This window comes from Hypomesus nipponensis, chromosome 5 (assembly GCF_054491055.1).
Source record: "Hypomesus nipponensis isolate SF chromosome 5, ASM5449105v1, whole genome shotgun sequence".
In the NCBI taxonomy this organism is placed as follows: domain Eukaryota; kingdom Metazoa; phylum Chordata; class Actinopteri; order Osmeriformes; family Osmeridae; genus Hypomesus; species Hypomesus nipponensis.
This window is the reverse complement of record NC_140365.1, coordinates 14,773,880-14,801,224: the sequence shown is the minus strand read 5'-3', so window position 1 is coordinate 14,801,224 and position 27,345 is coordinate 14,773,880. Positions and strand designations below refer to the sequence as shown.

The 27,345-nt window shown below is 41.2% G+C and overlaps 1 protein-coding gene across 2 annotated transcripts; it reads right to left on the bottom strand.

Annotated features, from left to right (window-relative positions):
- Positions 1–3,393: 3,393 nt before the first annotated feature.
- LOC146288811 (zona pellucida-like domain-containing protein 1) lies at positions 3,394–9,921 on the bottom strand. 2 transcript variants are annotated; one of them, XM_084698391.1, is made up of 10 exons: positions 9,813–9,921; positions 9,239–9,459; positions 8,268–8,449; positions 7,439–7,511; positions 6,873–6,970; positions 6,026–6,106; positions 5,759–5,930; positions 5,481–5,583; positions 5,202–5,231; positions 3,394–4,901 (listed from the first exon to the last, which is right to left on the bottom strand). In XM_084698391.1, the coding sequence occupies exons 1-10, from the start codon at positions 9,916–9,918 to the stop codon at positions 4,726–4,728; spliced, it is 1,242 nt and encodes a 413-aa protein (XP_084554517.1). In that variant the 5' UTR covers positions 9,919–9,921; the 3' UTR covers positions 3,394–4,725. The 2 variants fall into 2 exon arrangements, with proteins under 2 accessions (XP_084554517.1, XP_084554516.1); XM_084698390.1 differs by having other exon boundaries at positions 3,394–4,890; positions 5,191–5,231; positions 9,813–9,918.
- Positions 9,922–27,345: the final 17,424 nt, after the last annotated feature.

Here is a 27,345-nt window from a genome sequence, read left to right as displayed (position 1 = left end):
TATGTTTTAGGTGAGATGTTAGGTTAGTTGCCTCTTTTTGTTTCCACTGTTTTCAAACAAAGTCAACGTACTGAATTTATTTTGAAATAGTATCTACTGGTGCACATGTCATGCACTAACCTACATGAGAATATGATACTTGTTTGCAGTGGACGTATAGCCCCCCCCCCACCCCCCGTTGAAATGAAGGAATGACTCGAAAAAAGATTCTCTAATTTTACTGAACAAGATTCAGAGAATCGAATCAGTAAAGTGATCCGAATTTCCCATCACTACTTTTCACAGGTAAAATTTAACATTACCATACTATTTGTGTTATTTTGTGAATAGAATAACCATGTCCTGTATCATAGCATGGCCTTTGCAGCAAAGCAAACCACGTGAAAATCAGTTTGATATTCAGTTCAGTATGATTAATTAAATGCGCTGACAGCTCATTGCCCCAGCCAAACAGATTACACTGAGTGGAGCGGTTGACCTATCCAAGATAGCGACGCCACGTCTCGTCAGCGCCAGTAGGCAATAGCGGTCGATGCAGCGTCGACTCTTCATTATGTCTATGCAGCTGGAGCTTCGCTAATATTAAACACATACATAAGAACAACTTTTACATCAAATATTTATCCTGGGTGAAACCTCAACATTTCAAAATCACAATATCTTACCAAAGATGCTATCAAAGGGGCCAAAAATCATTGATGAACCACAAGCTATGTAGGCATGAACATAAACATAATAAAGAGTAGACGCCGCATTGGCTGCTGGGCGCAAGAAATGCGGCTGCCATCTTGGAAAGGTCAAATTCCTAATTGCGTGGCAGCAGAATAAACAAGATGCCACACCACTGTGCCGCATATTCATGCTCTAATCAGCAAACTATCTCAAATAGAGCTCAGGGGATTACTTTTCACAAGTAATATTTAACATTACAGTACTATTTGTTGCATTTTGTGAATAGAATCTTACTAGAGTTGAGAAATTGGAGTCAGGGGTCTTAGGAGAGTTAGGAGTCAGGTGGCTGAGCAATTAGGGAATCGGGCTAGTAATCAGAAGGTTGCCAGTTTGATTCCTGCTTTTTTTTATTGAAAACAACATAGCAATCGCCTGGCTTTGACGAGGGGGCGGAGAATTCGCATCAGCTGTGTGCTTGGCCATCAAGTGGTATTTCAGACTGGACGTGCTGCGATGATAGCTCAGTTTACAACGACAAAACACACACAGATCACTGGTCTTGTCAATGGAACCATTTGGCAACTTTTTAAAAGTAAACTCTCCATTCAGAATCTTATTGGCATCCATTTCAGCATCTCGCACTCGCCATCCACTCAAAACGTAACGTTAGCCTACTACAAGAGAATGTCTAATATCCGTAAACGGGCTCTGCTACTACTCTTTAGCCGGCTGTGTTTGTGGCGCGCCTGTTGTTTTGTTTCCGGTCTAGCTAGATCCGGTGTGGTGTTGTAGTTTTTCTAAAGTCGGTAATTGTTGCAACAGCATGTGAAAAAAACTACAAAGTCTGCAAGGCCAAAAATAGCGTTAATCGTGCGATAAGAAAATTGACGCCGTTAACTTGGGTTTGCGTTAACGCCGTTAATAACGCGTTAAACTGACAGCACTAGTAAAAAAAACAGGAACAATCTGGCAGCTAGGACGCCAGATTACACCCATTAAATTACAGTAAAAAACGTTTTTTTCATTAACATTAATTAATCTTAAAATAAATGTAATTTTCCAGTAAAAAATGTACAAGCTATATCTGTAATATCACATAATAGGCTGTTATTTGCCGGTAAATATGATTTTTATTAATTCAACTTCTCTGTAAAAAACTGCATTTTCAATAAATAAAAAAATGCAATAAAGTCTAAATAAGTTAAAATGATTCAACATGTTCATTTTAAACTACTTGTGTGCACACACCATCCAGATGCTGTATTCTGTATCCAAATGATACAGATATTTCCCGGCGTCTCAGATTTCCACTGTATCGTCAGCTAGTTGTACGAATCGGAAATCAATATATTTGACCTTACACATTTTTTTAAAGACAGGTTAGAACCCCATCTAACTGGACAACATTCAAACTCAGGGTGAACACTTAATGTATCCAAACTACAGACCATCACATAACACATATCAAAATAGAACGAACACAACAACAAAACTCCAAACAATGTTTATGTAACTAAGCTTAAACCTTTAACTCTGTAGCTTTTCAGTTAGCCGCTGGGCATTCTGGGTAACAAGAGCGCTACTGCTACACAATTATCTAATCAAATGTCCTTTGTTCTACTCTGGTGTCATTACATTTATTCATATAGCAGACTTCCAAAAGAGAGCTTTACTAAAAGTGCATTGGTCAATGATCATAAACAACGTGATAGCCCCAAAAAGGCTTTTGCAGGCTTTTGTAGTCTCTGATATTGACTGGTGCATGCTGGGATTGCATGACGTCAACTACTCGAGCTCAGTTCACAATTCAAGGTTCCTATGTCTAAACCAAAAATTGTTATTAAGTTATTTGTCCTGGGATGCAAGTAAATATCAGCAAAATAACTTTTACATAGCTAGTTTTGATAAAGTGAAGTTGTGTGTTTTATCAGAACATTTTCGTGAAAATGTTATTAATTTTGTAAGAAAACTGACATTTTAGTGTATTTTTAAGTAACAACATTTGTCTGTAATTCGTATGTAAAATTATAAATTTACAATTTGCCATTGTCTTTCTATCTGCATTTCCTGTAATTCAGAAATACAGAAAAAAACACGTATAAATTACAGAAAAAGTGCGGTAATTTAATACGTTTTTTTTTTTTACAGTGTAGATAACAAGGCATTTTGGTAAGATGATTTGCTTCTGATAATTAGCAATGTTGTGTTTTCCCCAGTCCAAATCCACTTTGGTATTACCAAATGATCACCTTAGGCTAGACCTGTTTACCGTACTTGAATTTAAAATAAATTGCTTAAACTCAAAAATATATTTTCGCCTGCCAATACTTGTGACATTTTAAGTTGTAATATTATATATACATTCCTCATTAATGGTGCTCACTCTTGAAGGCATTATAATAACATTTAATTATTTTGCAAAAGAATGATCATGTTTTATGCCAGCATCACCTTAATGCAGTTCTGAATTACAAAGCCATTCTTACTATTAAGTAAGTTGGGAAACTGGAAAGTTGTAGAAGAAAGGCCGGTTTTCCTTTGTAAATGCCAACATGACTGTTCACTTAATGTTTTCCTATTTTCGAATCCTAACCCCAATCCTACAGTGTACCATAAGGCATGTAAATATAACATAGCCGTACACCTCAAATTGCAATGAAAACTGGCACCTACACAAAAAAACACTAGAATCCTACAGGGAAGTTTAAAAAGAACGTACATTTATTTAGTGTTTATTTAGAAATACAGCACTGTGCACACTTCAATTAAGGGAAAGTGCTATATGCACACATGGAATGGAAGAATACATGGAAACATTTTACCCTTAAATGACACATTCTTACTTGAGGTGGAGGCAGAACATATTATTCTGACATTGTATATGGTGTACATAGACAGAATAATACCATGGTGGGGTAAATATACAATTTGATTAACAATCCCACAGTGCATACATTATTACTGTTTTGTTAGATTTTGGGTAGCATATTAAATTATCTATGAATTGATTAAACACCATACCATGCCTAGTAAAGATTGAATTGACAACATGAATACATTATAAATTAATTAAAACTAGAATCAAATGTTTTAAGTTAGCTTTTATTCTAATACAACCCATATGTTAACTGGTCTCTAACTATTCAGAAATGGATGAAATATAACCCCAGTCTTTTATGGGTTGCTTTATCTAAGCCAATATAGTATTGAACATTGTTAGCCTGGCTTCCAGCCCAACTTAGCCGCGCCCACAACAAAAATTTGGTTGGGAAGTTGGGTCTGGAGGGGCTCGTATTGGGGACAAACTATATAAAACCAGGAGCTGTGCGGACCAATGAAATTTCCAGGGCGGGCTTTATACGATGATGGACAGATGATCAACAGTAAAGTAATCAACAATGTCACGAAAGAGCGCTTGGGTTTAATTCGTTGTCAACAAACAACATATTACGTTGCTATGATTGGTTGTAGGTCTATCCAATTGAGCGAAGAGGCATTTGTTTTACGAGTTCGGTTGAAATATGCCCCATAGTCACAGCCCAACGGAGAGTTATCAGACTCATATTCTGACTAGAATTATGAGTATGACAACGTCAGGCAAGAACATTGTATGAAGGTCCATCAATTTCAAGAGCTCTTTTGTCATGTTCCTTTGGGAGGGACACTACTTATATTTCATCCATTAAATAAGAAATAGGAGTAAAACAGTATACACTTCATGTATTTCTTGTAATTAATCCTGCATGTTGCAACAGAAAAAAAGTAGCTGAGGTAATGAATTAAAGTTGCATCTGACCCTGCTACAGGACTGTGCGTGGACCAAATCCTCATTATAACTTAACACCAGCAAAAACAAATAATCTGTCCGTAATGAGGTTGAAACAAAATCACAATAAAAACAAAGGATATCCTGAAATATTCACCCTCTTACGATTACACTAATGATACAGTGTTGTTAACTGTAGTAACAGAGTAAACTACAATACAGGCACTTTCACTCCTAAACTCATTCATATACATGAATTTTGAGTTTTTGCAGCATAGATCAGGTTGTCAGTTGAAGGCAGGGTTCCGGACACCAGACATGACGGTGGACGGGGCTCTCTTGCCTTTGAGGAGGGTGAGGGAGAAGATGAAGAAGCAGAGGCTCATTACTCCTAGGATGATGATGCCTGAAATGAGTGCGCTGGTCACTGTGTTCATCCGAAAGACCGGGCTGTTTAGCTGGGCTATAATAAACAACAACACAAAGCCACAAACGTGATACATTTGCAACCGTTTTGGGCCTGTTGTCTCAGTAGCACCAGTTCTGAACACAATAATATCCACAAATCAACTTTCATCTTGACAGAGATACTCTTCTGATTTTCACAGCTGAATAAGCACAATGGATTGCAACTCAAGCTAACAAGACACTATAAAGAGAATGTCAATTGCATATTTCCTGACATGCAACTGGTTTAGGTCAGAGTACCTGCACTTGAATTTTAAACTCTTGATAGATAGGGGTAGGGGGATCGGTGGCTTACCAAGTTGTGAATTGTTGGTTGGAGTTTCATCTGCAAAACATAACAAGGTTGTTTGAAAGGATATACTGGACAGTTGCTATGCATGAGTCAACAGGAAGCCCTAAGGCTATGCAACAGTATATGGGTCACCAGGTAACATTCTACCTTCTATCTAATGGGGACCTTGTGAGACAACAGGTGGTACTAAGGTTGCAAAAATGATCACTGCATTCTGATCATTTAGACAATAGGGAAAAGAGAACTTAGATGGGGGAGGGATAGGAGAACTGTGAGCAGTACCACTCCGGGTGATGATAGGTCCAGCAGTAATGACAGCGTTTCCAGAAGCAGTGGTTGATTCAGTGATCTCAGAGACATCTCTCTTCTTTCGGCTTCCACAGATCTGTAAAGGTAGTTAAAATATGATATACAGTGTACATAAATCTAAGTTGAGATCCTTCACTAGAACACATTAGTTATTTAGGCCTACTGTCGTTTTTTGGCTTGACGGCAGATTATAATTTATAACAATCGCCTTTTTGACCAATTGCAGTTACTCTTTGTCTCCTATAACTCACCGGCATGAGCATAGGGCAGTCGTCAGCTCGACACAGCTTTGTGACACAGTGCAAGAAGACAGTGGACATTTTCTGGTTCTTGTGCTTGACGAAGCGGAATACTTCAAAGGCGAACCTGCCCATTTGACTTTTTCCGTTCTCAAAAACAGTGGTCTGGGGGTCTTTTTCACAACTGTCTCAGAGAGAAGAGAAAGATCATTTGATAACCAACAAAAAAAAATAAGATTCAATTTTTTTTTAAATAAATTCTTTGAATTGCAGAATAACCTAAAGAAAAGGTCATAACGAAGGTCATCATTTGGATTTCCAGAAGGAGTGGTGTAACAGTAGTCCATAAGAACATTCCATCTATTTTTGTCAGGAAGTAAGAAAGAACATAGTTTATGATCAGGAAACAACATAATTTAAGGACAAACAGCATGAACAATGTGTATTTTAATGTCACATTTTAAACACAGACAACACTGATGTATACTACTGCTTGCTGTGTACCATTTTCATTGGTTGTTATGGTGCCTACAATGTATCAGCAGTAGGGACAATGGGTCAGATACACAAAGGTGCATCTTAGGTAAAGAGACTAATACGATACTACAATACACTAAATATTCATTATTGTCAATAACTGTAAGTCATTGTGTCATTGTTCTCCATTAATCTAAACATCATAATCATTAAGGGTATAGTTTGGCTACATGGCTAACTAGACTTAATGTAGCCACTGGTGACCATGATTCCCATGCAGTGGACTGGATGTGTAATCTTACTGTCCTGGTGAGTGTTGTTTTACTCACTAAGAAATATTAGATTCAGATGGGGCATCATTAATATTCCTGTAGCTTTGTTAAGCTTGATCTATGCTGACCTCATTAGGTGTATTACATTTATTTCACATACAGTACAGTACTTTATATTTATTTGCATATCTGCAATCATTGTAAAATCATTGTAAAATAATTAATACATGAAATAGCAGGACAACTAGACGTTACCCATACAACAAACAAGATCAAACTGTCTGTAAAACTGCAAAAATGTAAGCATAGCCGTTTTCATTATGGTCTGATGTGGTCATTGTTTTGTTCTGGTGTGGTAGGCTTTCTCAATATAATACCTCCTGTCCAGGTTGGTGGCTTTCACAGCTGCAAACACACGTGTCTTCAGTGTCAGTCCTGCCATGGGGATGGACAGTTGTTGAATGTACGTTGAGTCCTTTGTAATAAAAAAATAAAATAAGTGATGAGCCATTTGATAGCTTCTATACTCATATATGTGGATTGTATGCATTTCATTTCAGTTTATGAATTAACATTTGTAATCTGGGCTCGAAAGTCACTTAATTGCAAGTAACAGTTACAACGGCATCCCTGTGTGTATGCACAACTGTAGAGTAGGTGTTCAGTATCTATCTTTGAATGTATATCCGTGTGTCATCTTTCCTATAATATTCTCTATGCTCTCATAGTTGAGTAAGAACTTTGTTATATGGTAAACTGGGATGGGATGTTGTTGTATGGTATGCTTTTATGGGAAAAAGATAACATTGCTAAGCAGGTTCTGTAGAGTCAATAGCCTGGAACGATCAAGAACAACCCAAAAACAGAAAAACGTATACAAACAATCAATGGAAATACAAGACTGAACACATTTTGTGACCATTGTCGGTGTAAACATACTCACATTGTACAGTAGTAGGCTCAGTGTGCTGACAAATGTACCGTTGCTGTCTTTCACTGAGATCGCAGCTGCTGACCTTCAATGAACAAGGTAGGAAAAACAGCTAAACATAGTTTATGACCTAGTTTATATCAAACATTAGAATAGCACTTTGCATTCTTTCTTTTTTTCTTAAATTTTCAATGTACTGTTTTATTCTTTGATATATTGATGGAGGATAAGTTGTCATTTTGAAACAACCTTTGCATATTAATTTGATCTGAATGCTTCTCTCAATACCTTTTTATTCTGTTTTTGTTGTTTTTGTATTCCTGTAGTTGAAATCATCTGTCATCTGTCATTGAAAATCCCCAATTTGTTCAAATATTCACTCATTTAGTTTCTGTCTCAATTTGGAAAGGGAAACAATATTTGCATTGTCCTTTAACATTGATCAAACATTTCATGGCATTGGAGTAACTTGGAGGACACAAGTCTGTGTGTGTGTGTGTGTGTGTGTGTGTGTGTGTGTGCTGGCTGGAATATCGAGACATACTATTATCGGATCGTGTTATTAGTTTATCATTAAAAAACACATCTACTATTCTCACACCCCTTTTTGTTTTACTGCTTTAGTTGGAGCAAGTCTAACAATATGCCCACGTGTCACACTTAAACCTGAAGCTTACCAAATAAATTTATGCCGAGACATTACTATACTGCAAAAAGAATGTTTAGTGTATCAAATAAGTGACAAACGTGGAGTATATGGATTTCATGCTAACTTCATCGACACTCTTGACAAAACATTAATACAATTTATTGTGAATGGCAGTCATCCCAAACAACTTACGAAGCCAGTTGAGTGTTGTTGACCAGGTACTCCAGAGGGTAGCTGCAACTGAACTTGTATAGCAGTCCTGGCAGGTAGCTAATGATGGTCGGAGGGTCTGGCGTATCGATGTACCCTGATATATTGCCAATCTGGACCAGTGACAGGTTCCCATAAGCATTGGGTCCTTGAGCCGTGGAAACCTGCAAAGTGAATCAATGATAAGTACTTGCCCCCTTCCAGTGTACCCACCATTATCACAGTTAAGTTTCCTTTAGCAGACTACAGGTGATAACATCACCCGTACTATTAGCTAATGCACCTGCATATTGCTAATCCCCAATTTGATCCCCCCTTATCACAGAAACATCAGCTGTCCAGGAACCCCCCTACAGTCTGACTTGTCCATCAACAAAGCAGGAAAAGAAAGCCACCACAGCAAAGAATCCTCTCCAATCTCTCTTTTTAAAAGTCTCTTTCCTGGAAAAACAATTATCTTTGCAGGCCTCTGTTCTCCCATCTTCAACTCCTCCATTCCAATTATTATGCCCTCTGGCCCAAAGGACGCTAAATCCAGCTTGTCAATGTCAAAACACAAACTCTGTAGACACATTCTGAGGATACAGATCTAATCTTGACAGTGAGAACTGTTCGGATGCTTGAACTTTTTTCTTCATTAGGTTTTCTTTTCAAGGACAAACTGAGTCTTCTTTGTGATTATTATAGTAACAGATACCTCATTTCCTAAAAGGTTCATAGACACCCACCAAGCATATCAGGTTTTTTCAAATATAATTTAGGTGCACCTATGGATTGAAAAGTACATTTCAAGGATGCCTATGAGTTTTGATGAAAGCTTGTATACATAAATAGATAAACATTTCATACATAAATCTTACCTTTCAAATACTTTTAACAAATGCTCCAATCATGCTTTATAGCTTCATGTATTATTTATTCTGAAAAAATGAGTTGTAATGTAGTCTTCTTACCACAAGGGCATTCCCACAGGTCTCCAATGTGGCTAAGCTGATGCTGAAAAGGACCACAGTGGGGAAGGTGTTGTTGTTGATGAAACCACGGCAGTGGGCATCTCCATGGCGACCATTGAGGGCCAAATCAGTGTCAATGTAGCCAGAGAAGAGAACGGGGCAAAAGTTGATCTTGAGGGTGATGGTCTGTACTCCACAGTACACACTAATGTCCCTTTCCGCTGTCACAGAGAACACACACCACATGTGCATGAATTATCCTGTTATATTCACATTGTTCTGCAAAGGGAATAGCCACTGAATAAGCATCACAGATATTCTAACAAATTGTTGACCAATACTTTAGAGCTTTTGCAGCCACAGTACTCTGAACTGCTGGAAACAACAATAGATGACTGCACCTGGCCAGATTCAGATGATACTGCTCACCATGCATTAAGGCTGGGGTTCAACGCCTACTACATACAGTTCAAGCCAAAGGGAAAAGTTGGTGGAAAGAAAGTGTAATCTATTTCCAGCATGTGTCTGTAAATGTCTTATAATTGATACTAAAAGATGTCTTTGGTTTTCTCACCAGGGAAGCGACTGTGGAAGTTAGGGTCACAGTTGTATCCATTGAATTGCGATCCTACTGACAGTACCTTACTTATAAGCAAAATGATTAAACATATTTGTTCCATTTCAGCACCTGGTGGAAAAAAGAAATGCGTAACTAACATAGTTTTTTCTTATTAATGTACATTAATATTTAAGAGAATTGACAAGTAAATCGAAGGACATCATCATCAGCTAACATAGACTGACTAAGGTACCTAAGAAATCCCATCAATGGAAGGTACCTTATCTACAGTATTATCATACCTACAGTAAGATTTTCTTTAATTTGCATGCAATTTAGTCCACTAGTCTCACTTGGCCTCAAGTAGTGTGTAATCGGTGTTGTACATTGTAGTGCGAACTGTCACCATTACATACTTTAAAAGTATTTTTAAAAGCATGTTGCGTTTTAAAAGTATGTTGTATGTCATTGTTCTGCATAATACACATTTTCTATCCATTTCTGATATCAAAATACTTGCATCTTATAATTACCAGACAAGGGTTGCCATTGAGGAGGAGCAAGAACATTCAGAGTGGATGAGGTGCCCTGGTAAGTGCCAGTTTAGTTTCCAAAGCTAAAAACAAGTGAGATCCTTGAGATAAAAAAAATCTGTGGTGCTAATGCTAGCACTACCGCTACTCACCCTGGTCCCTGGAAGTTGGCGAGTCAGCGGTTCTCCATATGCTTGGGACTGCCGCATGTGATGGAATGGTCTGTACAGCATTCCTACACAACAACTACAAAACACGACTTGGACCAGGGGGGGAAAAAGGGTACCGCACATAAGAGATTCATTATTTGAACACGTCAACAAAAAAGGGCTGTCCGAACGAACATGGGAAAGTCCATCACATCTGAATGTGTTATACAAATCCTTTCATGGCCACAGAAATATGAGCAGGTTTTGAAGTTTCCCACTCATATCCTTTCGGCCCGATATGCCTCTGTCACCGCTCATAAACGGTTTGACGCCGCATGAGGTCCGTGCTGGGGGAATTATCTTTTCATCGCTCCTGCGGAGTGGCCCTGGCTCGCTGACTGAGCTGTCTCTTTCTCCCTGGCTGATGCAAAGCCCTGGACCGAGGGTCCATGGGCCCCGGGATTGTCTGGCTACTTTTCAGGCTTTGTGTCGGTACGTCTTCCGTCAGCACATCTCCGGTCTCTATAATCAGTGGGGCTACGAGCCACCACCTGTTCACTCTGATCTCTCAATTTTGACTGGTACTCCTGGAGCCCCACACAGAGAGAGTAAAGGCTCTGTGGCCGCACACAGGCTTTTACAGGATTAGAGCATCCTATCCTCCCCAGAGCATCTTATCATCCATATGGTTAGCGGCATATGTGAGGGGTTACAGGCAAAGTATTGACAGTACCAGTTCTGTGAATATGGAATTTGATAGGTCTCTGTAAATTATTAGTTTTAACAAAACTCTTGTATGATGTTCACACAAAACACAGCTAGTTAACTAGCATGTCAACTGAGAAGTAATGTTTAAATTGACATAACTGTCACAGACTACAGATACTACTACTATATTTCGTAATTGTGTTCCTTATCCTCTCTCAGAGCACTTAATGAAGGTATATAAGAAGACAGAAATTCTGCTGTTATAATCATAGAAATCAGACGGTTCTGCTTTCTGAGCAACACCTTGCATGGACATCACATGGCATCACATCACTCACTCAACTCAAAGTTATTAGCAAACTGAAATCATACCAGTTGCACTCCAAGAAAGCAAAGATCAGGTTTGATGAAGTCTGACGCTGTAAGGCAAATGCTGTCTAGGAAAGTATTTTTCAGAACTCCAGGCCGCCTATTTCATCAAGTGCTGTACTTCATATCAAGCTAATTGTTGTCTAAAGTGAATCCATACAAGCACAAATGTCCAGGAGCCCTACTTAAGAACCCTCTGTTTAAGTTTGAGTCTTCACTTTCTTCCTTGGATGGACTGGAGGCAAAAGGCTGAACTCCTTCGTTTTATGGTCTTTGCTAAATCAGTGAGAATTGCGCCAACAAAAGTGTTGGTTAAGATCTGAGCATGGCATATAGTACAGCGATTCAGGACTGCCAGATAACCATCTCCATCTCCAAGGCTCCAGCTCTTGTCAGTCATTCATATTTCACAGTTTTGTCTATCTATATGCCCAGTTATGCTCACTTAGACATGGATCTTATCAGTTTAACAGCGTCACATGCCATGCAACAAGACCATGATGGAGGGTAAAGTCACAGTTTTCATAGCTTTAACACAAACTCGAAAACATCTAGTCTATCTGTGTGTGTGAGCTGCTGGGACATGGCATTTTAAAAATTTTGATGAAATTATTCTTTGAAATAACATGCAAGCATAAAAGGAAACTACTGAAATTGGTTAGAAATGGTAAATGGGTGAGGAAATTACTTTAGGGCAAATCTATGTAACATGACAACAGTATGGGTGTTGACATTGTGTTGTTGGCCTTATTGTTCAGACTGATTCATCTTGTCAATGCCATGAACAGGTCAAGTGTCAATGGGTTTGACATTGGAACTATGGACATTGATTGGGCCACAGACAAGACAGTTCTATCATTTATTTTTTACTGGATCTTGGTCAATAATAAAACTTCCTACAAAACAAGTTCTGGAAGTCCTTTATGTGAGGGTGAAATCCATCTAGAAGGGGAGTCTTCGGAGAGATCTCTCTTGAAATAGGGTACAAGTAATTCACTGTCTTTGACTAAATGAAAGGACATGTCTTTTGGCTTTTGTTTGGAGGAAATGTCATCACTTGGCAAACTCCTTGCATTACTCCCACTTTCCCCCAGAGAGGTTTGTGAGCATAAGCTTGCCCTCCCTTTTAAGATTTCTATTATGTAAATGACAATAAAAAAATCTGAAAGAGAAGCATTCTCTATCAATAGATTTCACAATAGATTCCACCATGATTTAACTCTAATTAGAATTGTTTGGGCTGAAGCTATAGAAAAGCTTGCGGCTTACTTAACTTAAATGTTTTACACAACGTGTTTGATAACACATAATAGTTGGAACTTTTATTGTTAATCACCTTTCTGTTAGTGTACTTTTTCATTTAGTCTAAAGCACAATATCCTTCACATTGAAGATAGTTAACCATTTCTGATAAACCATGGGGTGGAAAGTCAAGACTGAACGCATAAGACAGATTTCGCTGCTCAATAGAATTACGTAATTGACTAAGCACATTTTTGTGGTTTTAATGGCAATTCACAGAGAATGGGTCTGGTCTAGGTCCCAGATGGCAGATATAAACAGGATGTGTCATTGTCTGGCTTTGAAAGACAAGCCAGCAGCTGTTCAGAGTTCAAAAACACACCTCTTTACTGCTGCTTGCTACTGAGCTGTGGTCCCAGACATGGTTATAAGAGACATTGTGAGTGGTGTGTGATCACAGAAGTTATCTTTACTAGTGCACAGTGCCCATGATGAAGTTGGTGATTACAGAAAGATGTTAGTGAAACACCCAAATACAGATTACTTGAACTATAAACAGTGCATGGTTCCCATGATAAAATTGATAGCACACACACACACACAGATTCCTTGAATTATAGATGCGGCACTGTGCTGATGTCTTATGTAGAAGAATGCGATATATACATACAATAAATACAATAAAGACGATATTTCACGATTATGTAAACATAGCAAACACCTCTAAGGCAGAATTACAGTAAGCAAGCACTGTATGGTGAATTAGGCCTACAATTATGTCAACTGGCTCAACCATTGTGCATGTAATGACTTCTGTTGTGAACTAAATGGATAGATGTTTGCGGTGGTAAGACAATTTAACAGATAACCAATATAATGCATTTTGATCAACATAACAAGCAATTGATAATGTAGAAAACAGCAGTCAAGTGAAGACTTCATTATAATTTTCATGAATTTCGCAGAGCATTGGCAATTTGTTTAAAATAATGAGAAATAAGTCACTAGAATAGATGATGTGGAGGTTTACACACAGTGGAGGTTGACACACAGAAATCTGTGTGTCATCTATGGAGGACTAAATGTGCCAAAATTAAATACATAAATAAATACTTAAATACATACATAAATACATAAATAAATATAGACATCTCTTAAGTGATGTTAACATCTATGTTATTGTTAACATGTGGCCTGTTCTCAGTCACGTTCATTGAAGCAAGTGCATGATCAGGTAGAGGGTCAGAGAAGTGTGTGTGTCTTGGTTGTGCCAGGCTTCCAGCACCGTTCAACAGCTCAATCCCAGGCATAAACCTTTACAGGTTACGTTTTTGGGCCATTTAAACATGTTCAGGAAAATACAATATTTTATAAAGCATAAAACACTGCTGTTACAACCCTTCTGACCTAACACAGAGGGAATGGTGGTGCGGATAAAACGAAGCACAGCGGTAACGGAAACAGAGATATTTATTTCGTCACAGGGGAGAAACAATGGAACAACAAACGGTGTCAAAGAAAAACCAGAAAAGTGCACTGTCTACAAAACCATAATTATTCCTAACTAAACATACATGGGGTGGCACCCGTTCCTTACCTAGTGTGCACAACAAGAGGTTTACTGTGTGATGGTGTGTAAACCCATGGGCAGCTTGCCTATCCCAGAGCCCCCCCCTGTGCGAGTGAACAACTGGTGAACAAAAAATACACTATGCAGAGTATTGAACAGAACAAAAATAAAACACTACACGCTACTTTGTAACAGGACAAACTAAACACAACTAAGGTTTCACAGACCGCAACACACAGCTAAGGTCTCACAGACCGTGATATCTCTTTCCTCGCTCAAACAGTTCACAATACCAACAGTTCATGATAAACCGAAAGAACGCCCTTCCTCCACAGTGAACCGTGTCGGTCTCTTATGTGGGCTGCCGGACCGCTGATTGGAGGTGGGCCAATTTGGGGGCTGGCCACTGGTCTGCCAATATCTAACCACCGACACACCGGACAGACACACCCTGCAAGCAGCTGATTGGGGAAAACAGAGGAGAACAGACACACAAAACATTCCCACACGGTCTCTAGCGTCCAGTTTGGACATTCCAACAGACGACAAGGCAATCAAAGTGCTTTTAGACGCGTCGCTCGCGTCCATCCAGTTAGGACACGGTGTTAGGACAAGGTGTAACAACTTCCCATTCTGGTAGAAGTAACATAGCGTTACATGGATTAACAACTGGCATTTTTACTGTTTTGAAGTAGTTACTGGGGAAAGTAATATTACAGTTGATGCAATACTGCACACACTTATCAACCACTAACGTTGTGCCACCGGCTAACGTTACACAATTAACGAAACCTGACGTTAAAGGGAACTTTTACATTTACAGTTAGTAGATCTGCAAACTCCGAACATCCAACTTGAACGTTACGTTGGTTCAGGCAGCAGGACTCAGTATAGTATTTACTTGATGCTTTACTCACACGGTACAACACATCATTGTAACATTTGATTTGGCAATATGGTTCTGCTTGCATCAGCTCCCTGCCGCACCCAACGCAGACACCGTCTTGACCTCCGAGCAGAGAGCAGCGACGCATTCCCCCTATGACAGGAAACACAGAACCAAGGGTGGAGGCCGGGGAGGCGGAGGCAGCAGATTAAACAGAAGCACCCTGTGTCGCACTAGCAAAGCAGAGTGCAGCGATATCCTGATTAAATAGCCCGCCCTGCTAAGAAGGTGTGCCCCTACTGCGTGATAGGACGCGCTGCCAGTGACACGCTGCTAATGATGCGCTATGTCTCGCGTTCCCCTTCATGAACCAGCTCCGCTTGTTTCAGGCAGAAGGACTAAGTATAGTATTTACTTGATACTTTATTCACACGGTACAACACATCATTGTAACATTTGATTTGGCATTATGGTTCTGCTTGCATCGGCTCCCTGCCGCACCCAACGCAGACACCGTCTCGACCTCCGAGCAGAGAACAGCGACAGGTGACAGTCAGTAGAGAGCAGCACAAAACCACATGCCAGACGAGACAATGCATAAGACTTCTGTGTGTATTTGGTGCCCCTGTTGTGCTAGAAGTCAAACTAGCTGAGCGTCGTGTCAGCCATACTTACCCTCAGCATCGTATCTCAGAGCAGACTGTGCTCCTGCTGCATCTATAGTGAATTAATTGAAATTGAACAAACGTGATTACTGACTGAGGCACGGCCTCGACATCCCAACTTTCGATGCTGACTGTCACCTGTCGCTCCACATGCTGCTGCATACCCGCGCCCGCCCAGCCACCAGACAAAACATTTCTTATTAAGCATTTTAACACCTAAACATGGAGTGAGTGACTACATAGCCTGAAATACAAGAATGAGAAGATTGAACAGTATTAGAGGTTGGAAGAGTGAAAGCCATCCTCCTGGCCTTCCAGAACATCCCTGCATTAAGTCTGATGTAACAATGAACCGTTGCACATGACCACTACCCATACTTTCCGTGTAGATGACGAGACCACTTGAAACGCCGACGTAGCCGCTCCGATTCCAAACGAGTGCGCCGTGTAGCTACAGTTTAGGATCCAGACCACAGCGCCGGCACAGGATTCCAAGCCGGCCAGTGAACCAGTAAGCCGTCATGGCTTCCCGGCATTGGTAACGAACGGGGCTCGCTCATTACCGTTGATGAACGCCAACGTAGGTATTTCATGATGGAAAAGAGGGAACAGAAAGAGGAGTTAATCTGTGATATCACATCAGGAATAGGCTACCCGCACTTGCCCTGTTTAAGAACCACAGTGGACATGTGCAAGTCTATGCCTCGACATCCCACCGGAGGCGTTGCCTCCACATCCCACTGAAGGCGTTGCCTTGACGTCCCAACGGAGGCGTTGCCTCAACAAACCAATTGAGGCACTGCCTTAACGTCCCAACGGAAGCGTTACCTCGACATACCAACTGAGGCACTGCCTCGACATACCAACTGAGACACTGCCACGACATACCAACTGAGGCACTGCCTTGACATACCACCTGATGCGTTGCATCAAACCACCTGAGGCACTGCCTTGACATACCACCTGATGCGTTGCATCAAACCACCTGAGGCACTGCTTCGACGTCCCAACGTTGACGGTGGCTGCATCACCTGACCTTCATTTGTAAATATTAGCAGGCAATGTATGACATGAAGTGAACATTACGTAGTTTGGAGGTAGGGAGGGTAGATGCCATCCTCCTCTGCCTTCCATCACATGACTGCATTCGCTCTATGTAACATTGAACTGTTGCAGATCAATGACCCAACACTGAGCAGTGAGTCGAGACCACTTGAGATTCCAACGTTGTTTAGGGTCCGGACCACAGGGCCGGCACAGGATTCCAAGCCTCCCGGTGACAGTTATGTAGTCATGCTTTCCCGGCATATGTGACGAACAGGGGCTCGCTCATTGCGGTTGATGAACGCATACAGTGGAGGTGGTGCACCATGTAAAAGAGGGGACAGAAAGCGGAGTTAATATGCCATGTAACAAGAGTACCCGCACCAGCGTCACACTAGTACTACGTTAAGTATGTGTGTGTCTATGGTTAAGTCGCCAGGGTGAGAATGTGCAAAGGTCAAGGTTGGAATGTGACATCACTTACGTTGTTAACCAACCCGGGAAGAAATGCAGCCCACAAACATTTGCCCGTGATGCACGTCCAGCATGTAAGACGTCTCACTACTGTTAATCTAATGCCCTTGATTGTTACTGTGTCTTCATTATCAGAAGACACAACAATGTCTCTTTCTGCACCATATTATATTTGTTACATTTTGCATTTAGTCATTTACCAGACAAGCTTGTCACAGCTACAGGAACCCTTGTATCTTATCACATCATATTAAGCTTAGCCTACGTCAGAGAGCTACAGGGATAGGATACAAATTCACATTCAAGTCTTTATGACGGATGCGCAAACACCAGGTCCGACTGGGCCCTGAATTCTCACGACAAGACAACGCAAGCAACCTGGCATAACGTGAGTACACACAGAACATAGATTACATCTTAACAAAGATAAATAGTTAAACCTCCTGAATAGATAATATCCAATACAATATACTGGACCTCTAATATGCCTACTACAACCTATACCAACCTTATAGACCTAAGAATAATATAATACACATGCTACCCCTACTACCCTATGACAAGTGGGGTACAAATAGTGGGATACAGTCGAACAGTGCTGTGAATTCCAATCGCCCGCCGATCTCCATTCCAACGAGCCACAAGCCCTTCATTTGCATCGAATCCCCAACACAATGTACCGACAGGGAGCTAAAGTTGCACCCCGGCAGTACAGAAACGACACCCGTTCAAATGCCCGTAGAGCACGGCCCAGATCGCAATCGGATTGCAACCCTTATACGACGAGATTGTGCAGCAGCCCGCAACCGATTTAGCCACGGCCACAAATGGGAATGACGACATACCGTGAGACGATGCACATGCGAAATTAGGACGTCCGAGCAACGACAAATGAAACGCACCGAGCCGGTGCAAGGACAAAAAAATCGAACACAAAATTGGCCGGCATGTGCAGCACGAATGCACCCTGCACCCGTCCAGCTGACCTACGCAGGACTCGGACGGAACGTTGAAATGCGCACCTGCTACGACGCTGAAGCCATAAGAGCATGAAGACATCCGCGATCGCCGTTTAATCCCCACAGGTGCCACTGCGACTGTTTAGAGCATACCTTACGTGTCGGCGAGACAGCCTGCCAGAGCCATGCAGCGCCCACGCCTGCCCGGCGATTGACTGATGTCGACCGATATTGCCGAAACACACAGGATCAGGCAGATCAAGCAAAATGCCAGGCCCTGTAACCCTGTCAGTCACCCCAGATCAGCCGATTCCTTAAAGACTCAGCTTACCCTAAATGTAAAATTACGGTTAAATATGTACTATTGTGTTAACATTTGAAATGAGTTAGAACACGTTCATCTCGAAGGCGAGTTCGTTCGGAATCAGCTACATACAGTGACAGGTCGACTGACTGATTCGTCTCAAACATTCCTGTAGCGTCACAGTGCATTCCCCTTTTGAAGCCCAGCTTCAATGAACTTCGATGGGGCTGCTTCCAACAGTTCTTCGAAACTCTACAGTCATTGGATAATGCTGCGATCATACAATTACACCACATCTCTCGTTTCAGTTTACCTAATTCCTACATTCCCTTTGAGTTAATGTTTCTTCGTTAGCTCGTTCATTCATTCATTCAGTAGGCCAGGCTAGTGTCGTAGGGATGAACTAGCTAAATAAATGAAAACATAGGATACAGGCTGAAAATTAGCTTCCCCTATTCGAAAACCAGCAGCAGCCACTGCCTCAGATATGTACTGGTAGCTGTGAGAAGACATTTGCAGTAAGCACACACTAGTGACATTGAGCAGACATTTACCCAACCATAAAGTTTCATCTGGTTTTATATATAAAAACCCTCGCATTGCATTAACATTCATTCACGTAGCAGACACCTTTATCCAAAGCGACTTCCAAGAGAGCTTTAGTGCTAGGTCAATACCATAACAACGAGACCAAGCGTCCCCAAAGATTCAGCCCCACAGCGGAATCCGCCAAACAACGACCTTACCCAAAGACACAATCCATTCACACCACCCAGGAACCAGATCGATTGGACACAGCGTTTGACTCAAGAAACAGCAGATTAAACAGAGAGCAACCTGTGTCGCACTAGCAAAGCAGAGTGCAGCGATATCCTGATTAAATAGCCCGCCCTGCTCAGAAGGTGTGCCCCTACTGCGTGATATGACATGCTGCCAGTGACACGCTGCTAATGAAGCGCTATGTCTCGCGTCCCCCTGCATGAACCAGCTCCGCTTGTTTTACCTAACTTATAAGGGCTTAGCACATGCAGGCAGACACAACCAAGACACACTTCTCTGACCCTCTAACTGATCATGCATTTTATTCGATGAAGGTGACTAAGAACAGGCCAAATGTTACCAATAGATTTGAAATCGTCCCATTTGTTTCAATAGACCAATTTTTACATGACTGTCAAGCAGGCTCAACTGCGCATGTCGGTTGCAAAAGACGAACTTCTCCCGGGTATAATACACTTGGAGTGTTGATCAGGTTATCATATATCTCTGGCCGCTGGATTGCAGGGCTTGACTTAAATTTTTTGAGACACTTGTCCTTTGGACAAGTACATTTACGTTTCACTTGTCCATGCACAAAAATCACTTGACCCCGATACTTTTAAATAGCCTGACCAAGTGATCGGGCAAAACTAACCTGGCTAACGGAGGTTGCTTTCTCAGGCAGGCAAATGACGAATAAAACAGGCTCGGTTAAAGAAATCCAAGATGCTGGCTATCTTCAGCAGGCTCGTATCTACAAACGGCAGTCCTCACTGACGTTTTTGGTGAAGTGAAATGCAACATTGTGCCAGTGAGCGACCCGAGTCTGACTCTGAGGCGAACGTCAAAACAGTATAAAGCCGTGAGACGCAGTCTACCTCAGATAGCCAGTTTTACACAAATCACCAAAATAATCAAACCAGATGGCTAAAAACAGAATTCCCATATCTCTTGCCCTGCTTTACTTTTTTGGTGTAAAACTTTTAATGTAGAATTGACCGAACTGTAAAATAATGAACTTTGTGACATGACGCGACCAAGACAAGAGACTGGCTGCCACCTTAGACAATGCGGTCCACCGGGCGATATTTTCACTCAAATTTCAAGACTTTCGTGACCCAAACCAAAATTCTGATGTTACAGATCAATTGGGAATTGCTTTATCTCTTAAAGGCTGTCCTCCTTGACCTTTTTAGTCTTTATAAATCTAACTATTTGTATTATCCATGTGGTCCTTTTGCCATTATTAATGCTATCATTTCCCGGTTTTTCTGCAACCACATTGCGCGCGTATCCCGAATGTTTACAAACAAAAAATGTGTCTATTCACCTTATTCCGCCCTGCCCACTTTTTTCATCTTTTTGCACTTTTGTTGTATTTACACTTCCGCTTTGCAGGGAATATTATTCAATTCAATGGAGAACTGCCGAGAAGTCCCTCTGTTAAATATCAAATAATTAGGTGGATTTGTGCAAGATGTGCTATGTTCGTGTGCTACAACAAGTCAACAATACACCCTTTCACTGGATGGCTTGAAAACGACTTAAGTGTTTATATAATTCGTTTGCCAGTCAGATCGCTGCACTGCGCTCTGCTGTGCTGCAATAAGCAGACATTAGCCACAAACATAAGATGTTCTAACGATTTTCACTGCAGGGCATATGCATTTGCTATTCTTTGTTTGAAAGCTTAGGTCCTGTCGTGTGATACATTTTACAGTCAGTACATGTATTTAAGATTTCCCCACAAAACCGACCAGCTAACATTGTTAGCAGTAGAACGTTAGCTTCTTGTTTATCTACTTGAGGCTCTAGTTTTAACATTAGGTCTCTGCTATTAGCCATAAACTGCAAATGTATGAGTGACAAAGAGAGGCAGTTAGAACCAAAACTGTACTGTAGCTAGTGGTACGTGCCAGTGTAACGGGGGCAAATGAAATTAACATGTATTTGGGGGTGGGACAGCCTGTCTTTCTGGGGATTGTGTGTGTGTGCTTGAGACGTCCCCCTGCAGGTGTCCCCGGTTGTGTAGCTGATTGGCAGCCTACGGGATTGGTTGCGGCTGCCTATAAACACCTGAGCTCCGTGACAAACGGCAGTGATTGTTTGGGCGACAACGAGCAGTGACGGGCGCACGAGAGAGAGAGACACAGACTCGTCAAAAAAACGGATCGAGCGACTCACCCTGTAAAGCACCGAGGAACGGCCGGGACGACTACATCCCGTCAAAATCAACGCACGAATCTTCTACGGCCTAAAGGGTAGTTATTACACACGCATCGAAACATTTGGGCCGTCTCGGAATGGTTTAGTCTGCTCATTCTTGCTTCCTTACCTCCAGGTGGGACGGAGTGGCGAGTGCACGGACAATTACGCCCGGGATCATAAGCCGGAACTCTGATGGACTAGGCCGTGGGTTGGGTCAAGGGAACCCTGGACACTGCTGGACGTCAAGCAGTCCCACTGTTTTTAACTTGGCATTATAGTGAGCGACGACTAGACGCCCCACTGGCTGTCGCAGTGCCTTGTCAACTTGTGCGTTTCATATCCCCGTGCCAAGAGCCCTAGACGCCGCACTGTAACATTGTGCAGTGGGGTTCGCCCGTTAATGGATTGGTTGCACGGTTGACATGCAGGATTGAAGTGCCGAATTGATCGCACCTTTTGTTCTCTTTCACGTATGATTGCAGTGACTTTCTAGTACTAGTTTTGCACGTTTGGCGTTTGTTACGGAGGTTGCGCATGGCTATTTGGGGTACTCTGGCACTTTCTGCAGCTTCCGCACAGTGTACAGTGTTACTACCGGCGCCCGGTCTAGTCGTCTTAATTAAGACTCTCTCCTGGTGTCCCATTTTAGACGATTACTACTTTTTAAACCGTTTCAATAAAGCCAACTTTTCTACTATCACGTCTCTGTATTGTTGTGTACCCAGGGGTCAGAGATTTGGAACCTGTATGGTAACACCAGTGGGCCGAGTGGTATGTGACAGTGGCTAATGGTACGTGCCAGTGCCCCTACTGGCACCTAGTGGACCTATTTTGGGCACATTTAGTCCTCCATAGTCACCAACATTATCCCGGGAACTGTGCTCTACAATTCCAGGAATCTGTGTGTGTGCCATCAATTTTATCATAGGCATTTTGCCCTAACTATAGTTCAAAGAATCTGTGTTTGTGTGTTTCACTTACATCTTAATCACTGACTGCATCACATGCACTGTGCACTTGTAGATGAGAACATACATTTTTTAGGGTTCCTCCATCAGGAGGACCCTATTGTAATTGTTGGTATTATTAGGGTTCCTCCGTCAGGAGGACCCTATTGTAATTGTTGGTATTATTAGGGTTCCTCCGTCAGGAGGACCCTATTGTAATTGTTGGTATTATTAGGGTTCTTCCGTCAGGAGGACCCTATTGTAATTGTTGATATTATTATTATTATTAGGGTTCCTCCGTCAGGAGGACCCTATTGTAATTGTTGGTATTATTATTTTTGTTCTTGTAATTTATCTCATGAACACATTGGTAAAAAGTTTTGAAATTTGGCATATTGATGCAACATGCCACAACTACGGCCCAAACACAGACTGGCCCACATCAGACCATAGGGGGCGCCACACCCAAATGTCCACTTTTCAGAGCATTTCCACCCCATTGCTCCAATTCTTCTGAAACTTGGTGTGCATGCCTCATTTTTCATGAGGAACAAAAAATCCTCAAGGACCCATAAGGTCCACCATGATGGATTTTCCTGTACAGTGATAATTTGGGAAAACCTTCAAAATAGATCCCCTCCTACAAAAAAGGTCAAATTGACTTGACATTTTGCACAGATATATAACATTGACATATTGAACATTTTTAATTAAGACAGTTGAATCAAATACAAAATGTCTGAAAGGGGTGTATTTATGTAAATGTCCACATTGCCTCAATAAGTTTGTGTCACTAAATCAAATGTAATTTTGATTTAGTGACACAAACTAAACTTGATTACTTGTTTAGTTAAACAGGCAGACATCATTCTGAAATACCATGCGCAATTTCATGCAATTTCACTTTGAAATGTCAACTGTTTCTTAACCTTTGTCCCAAAGCTGACCAAAAACTAATACTCATATAACGCAGTTGGAGCACAGCTAAATAATCAGCGTCAGCCACTTGGGTACCCAGGATGCAGTGCGGTATGTCCAAAAACGCGAAAACTTGTGGAAAATAGTTTGGTTACAAAAGCTGTGCGAGGGATTTCAGTTGTTGTGTTCGTTCAGTTAGATGTTTGTAATGTTATTGTTGGTTCGTTAATATAATCTTGTTGGTCACCCTGATTGTGTAGTTTAATCGGACCAGAGAGTCGGCTGCTACACCGTCACAGGCTATTCTTGCAAGGAGCTGAACATGACCTCTGCCTAAGCCCGGTTGTCCACATGATTTATTAGTTCATTGCATATTAATTAGTTCAGTACATTGACTGAGAGTCTAGAAAGAGATCAACTCAAGAAGAGTTTCAATATCCTATGAAAAGTTAATATTCAGGCCTTACTATTTATGATATCTCAGCTGTTGGTGTGTAGCAGAGAGGCTAGAGAGACTGACTTGTTACCTTTTGCTCATGAGTTCAAATCCCCGTTCAGCCTATTGTTGTTGGCCAAACATGAAGTCGTTTTGCTCTCTTGTTGTCCAAGTCTCGATCTTCTACAGTGTACATGTTAACAATATTTTGCCATTTTGCGGAGGAACCCGCATCGCTGCTTGCAGCTATATATATATTTTTTTTTAATCTGGATTTTTGTTGCTGGGTACAATATTTTCATTGTATTTTGAAGTTACTTCATCAACGGTCCATGTGGATCTAGCAGCACTGCTGCTTCTGATTGAAGAGCCAGTGAGTTTTTCATGAATTCATAGCCATGGAGGCAGTAAAGCTAGTTTGGGTTATGACTTTTAGTGACTTGTGTGCAGCATTTTGTTCGAAAACACCTCCACAGTATGTAATCTGAAATTACTTTAAAAAATGTCATATTTGTCATTAAGGTGAAGTGAGGGTTGTCCCACAGGACTTCCTGGCTTGGATAACATAAGGTTGCCATCGCTGTGACCCACATTTTGGGGGATCTCTTTGAAGATAAGCTCTGCCATACAGATATCCTTGGACAGGATGGCATTGTGCTTTGATTATTCTGACATTGTTGCTTTACTGAGTCAACAGGCTTAAAACATAGAGGCCATCCAAAGTCTTCCAACAGATTGAGTTCTCTGATCCAATTGGACAACTGGTAAACGAGATGATTAAGAATTATGTCATCCCAGAGTTCTTGTAGATTCTTTTTCGCTGTCAAGACCACAGGCGCCAGAATGCCCAACAGGTCATAAATTGAACTGGCAATAGAGAGTGTGCCCGTTCTGTTGAACTGTTTGTCCTGAATGGCAATTTTGAAGCTGTCAGACTGGAAACACCACTGAACTCCCAAAACGTACTCGACAGGAAGCAAGTCTTGATCCAAGTCTAGGTCCTTAATCTCCTTGGCTCTTCCCTCTTAGGGGATGACAGACAGCACTGCCCTGTCATTGCTTACCCATCTTGTGAGTCAAAACCCTCCCTTTCCACATGTTGGTTTAAAATCATTGTACAATGACACAGCTTCCTCCGCTGAGTTAACTGTTTTTAGGATGTCTTCCCCATAGAAATAGCTCAGGACTGTGTCGATGTAATGGAATTTTAGGATGTATGTACAATGAATGTGTTTAAGTTTAATTGTAATTGCTTTACTGGCTTTTTCCAAGGTACCTTTCAGATAGAAGAAACATAGCTAACAAGCCCACTTCTGGTATTACCTCATCCTAACAGTAGATGGTGCCTATGCTGAACTCACATAACACAGCAAATACCAAGATACTACACTGTATGTTAAGTATTTCTGAGGGTGATGACCCCACAAACAGCTGACCGTTTTGGATGGTCAACTTCGTTTTATGACGGACTTGGAGAGACTTCCAGTTTGGGTGTTTTATTATCTCGGGGGAAGAAGCTTTGGGACAGTTGGTCTGAAGGACTGTTGTTTAAACTCTGATTGTACTAAGTAATTGTATTCTTTTAAGGAGAGAGCTAATGACAGAAGAAACACTGGTCAGCTGGATGTCTGTATTATGAATTATGATTGTGTATGGACCAATGACTTTTGAGAACTGTGTGCTATAAAATGGTCTGTTGAAGGATGTTATTGGGAGTCCAGGACCATCAGCTGGGTAGTGCTGGTGTCTGCTGGATTCTCCAGTTCCATTCTAGTATGCTAGATGGAGCTGTATAGAATTGTGTTTGCGTTATGTTGGATGGAGCAGTTTTGAAATCAGAACTGGTGATACGCTGTTTGGGCGTGCAAGACTTCTGATCCCATCTGATACATGTGCAGGGCATCAGAACTTGTGTTACGCTGTTTGGGTGTGCACTGCTTCTGATTATCTGATACATGTCCAGATGGTTTTGTGTTATCGTCTTATGTTTGTGTGACAATGTTGGTTTCGTTTGTGCCGATGATATTACGTTGGTATAGATTGGTAACGTTATTATGTATACGTCATACTTCAAATAAACATCACTTTATACTTCACCCAACTTCAGCTTAACGATTGATTCTCTTAACTTCCGCGACAGTCGACCAGCTTGGCGTCAAACATATCCATATTGTCTTCTACACACGTTGTAAGGGTAAAGCTAGCACAACTGGAAGATGAAGTGGCATTCAACAGGTGCATCACCATCTTGTACTCCACCATTTCTGGAAGGCCACCATATCAATCTGCAAAGATGATTTCGCAGACCTTCATTTGGCACCTATACTTGGTGGAACATGGCTTCTACGTCTGTCATGCTAGTAATTTCCTCTGGTGTCACTCTCTTCTGCAAACATGTACGTTTTAAATTTAGAAACATTCCAATTTCTTTCTTGGATCACATATGAAATCATTTTAATATGTGCTTTCTCCCTCCAGCCCCCACAAATATTTTGTTGCCTCAGGGCCTGTGCAATATGAGATTTGAAGGCCACATGTGCTCATCTTTACTCAAACCATTTCTCTCACAGTCTCGCCTGTAAAGCAACCAGGATGTCACCACTTTTTTGACCTGATTTTGATCCAATGGACGGCTATCAGAAAATTGAGCAGTTCAATTCTGCGGATTTGGAAAAAAATCTTTTAGCTCTAGTTTTTCAAGACTTTTAATACCCTGTTATGACAGCACAAGCTGCTAAAGGACTCCGGTAAACCAGTTGTCAAAAAAGCTTGACATTTGTGTTTCGGTATTGGTTCAGCCTAGTGGCGATTTTTAGGAGTAAAATTTCATCTCAGCACATCTGAAAATGATAATAAAAATAAAATAATAATAATTCTTCTTATTAAAGGGGCAATTGACATATATTTTTTGGTATTTCACACTGTTCCTTAAGGTCTCCAAATAGGGTATGTAACATTGGTTGGGTTGAAAATGGCCCGGGTGCTGTTCTATGCCCACTGACAGATCCTTTGAAATGTTCCCGGGAAAAAACACTAGCTTTTCTCCTTTTATGGTATGCTCATTAATATTTAGATGAGCTGCGTGCTGATTGGTTGGTTTTCAACGAGTGAAGCTGGGGAGCAAAAACGCAACACGGCCAACAGCAGCACTCGCTGAAACACCGAAGTTGGAGACTTGAAATAAAAACGTGCAAATAAATCTATTGTGTCTACACAACACTGTTTTCAACAGATTGACTATATATCATTTGAAATTATAATATTACTTGTTTGCACTTCTGTTGTTGAAGCAAACTGGATTGACTTGGGTGGGTAGAACATTAGGCTACAGCTTAGCAACCAAACCATATCGTGATTCTACTCGGCTTCAGTTAGCT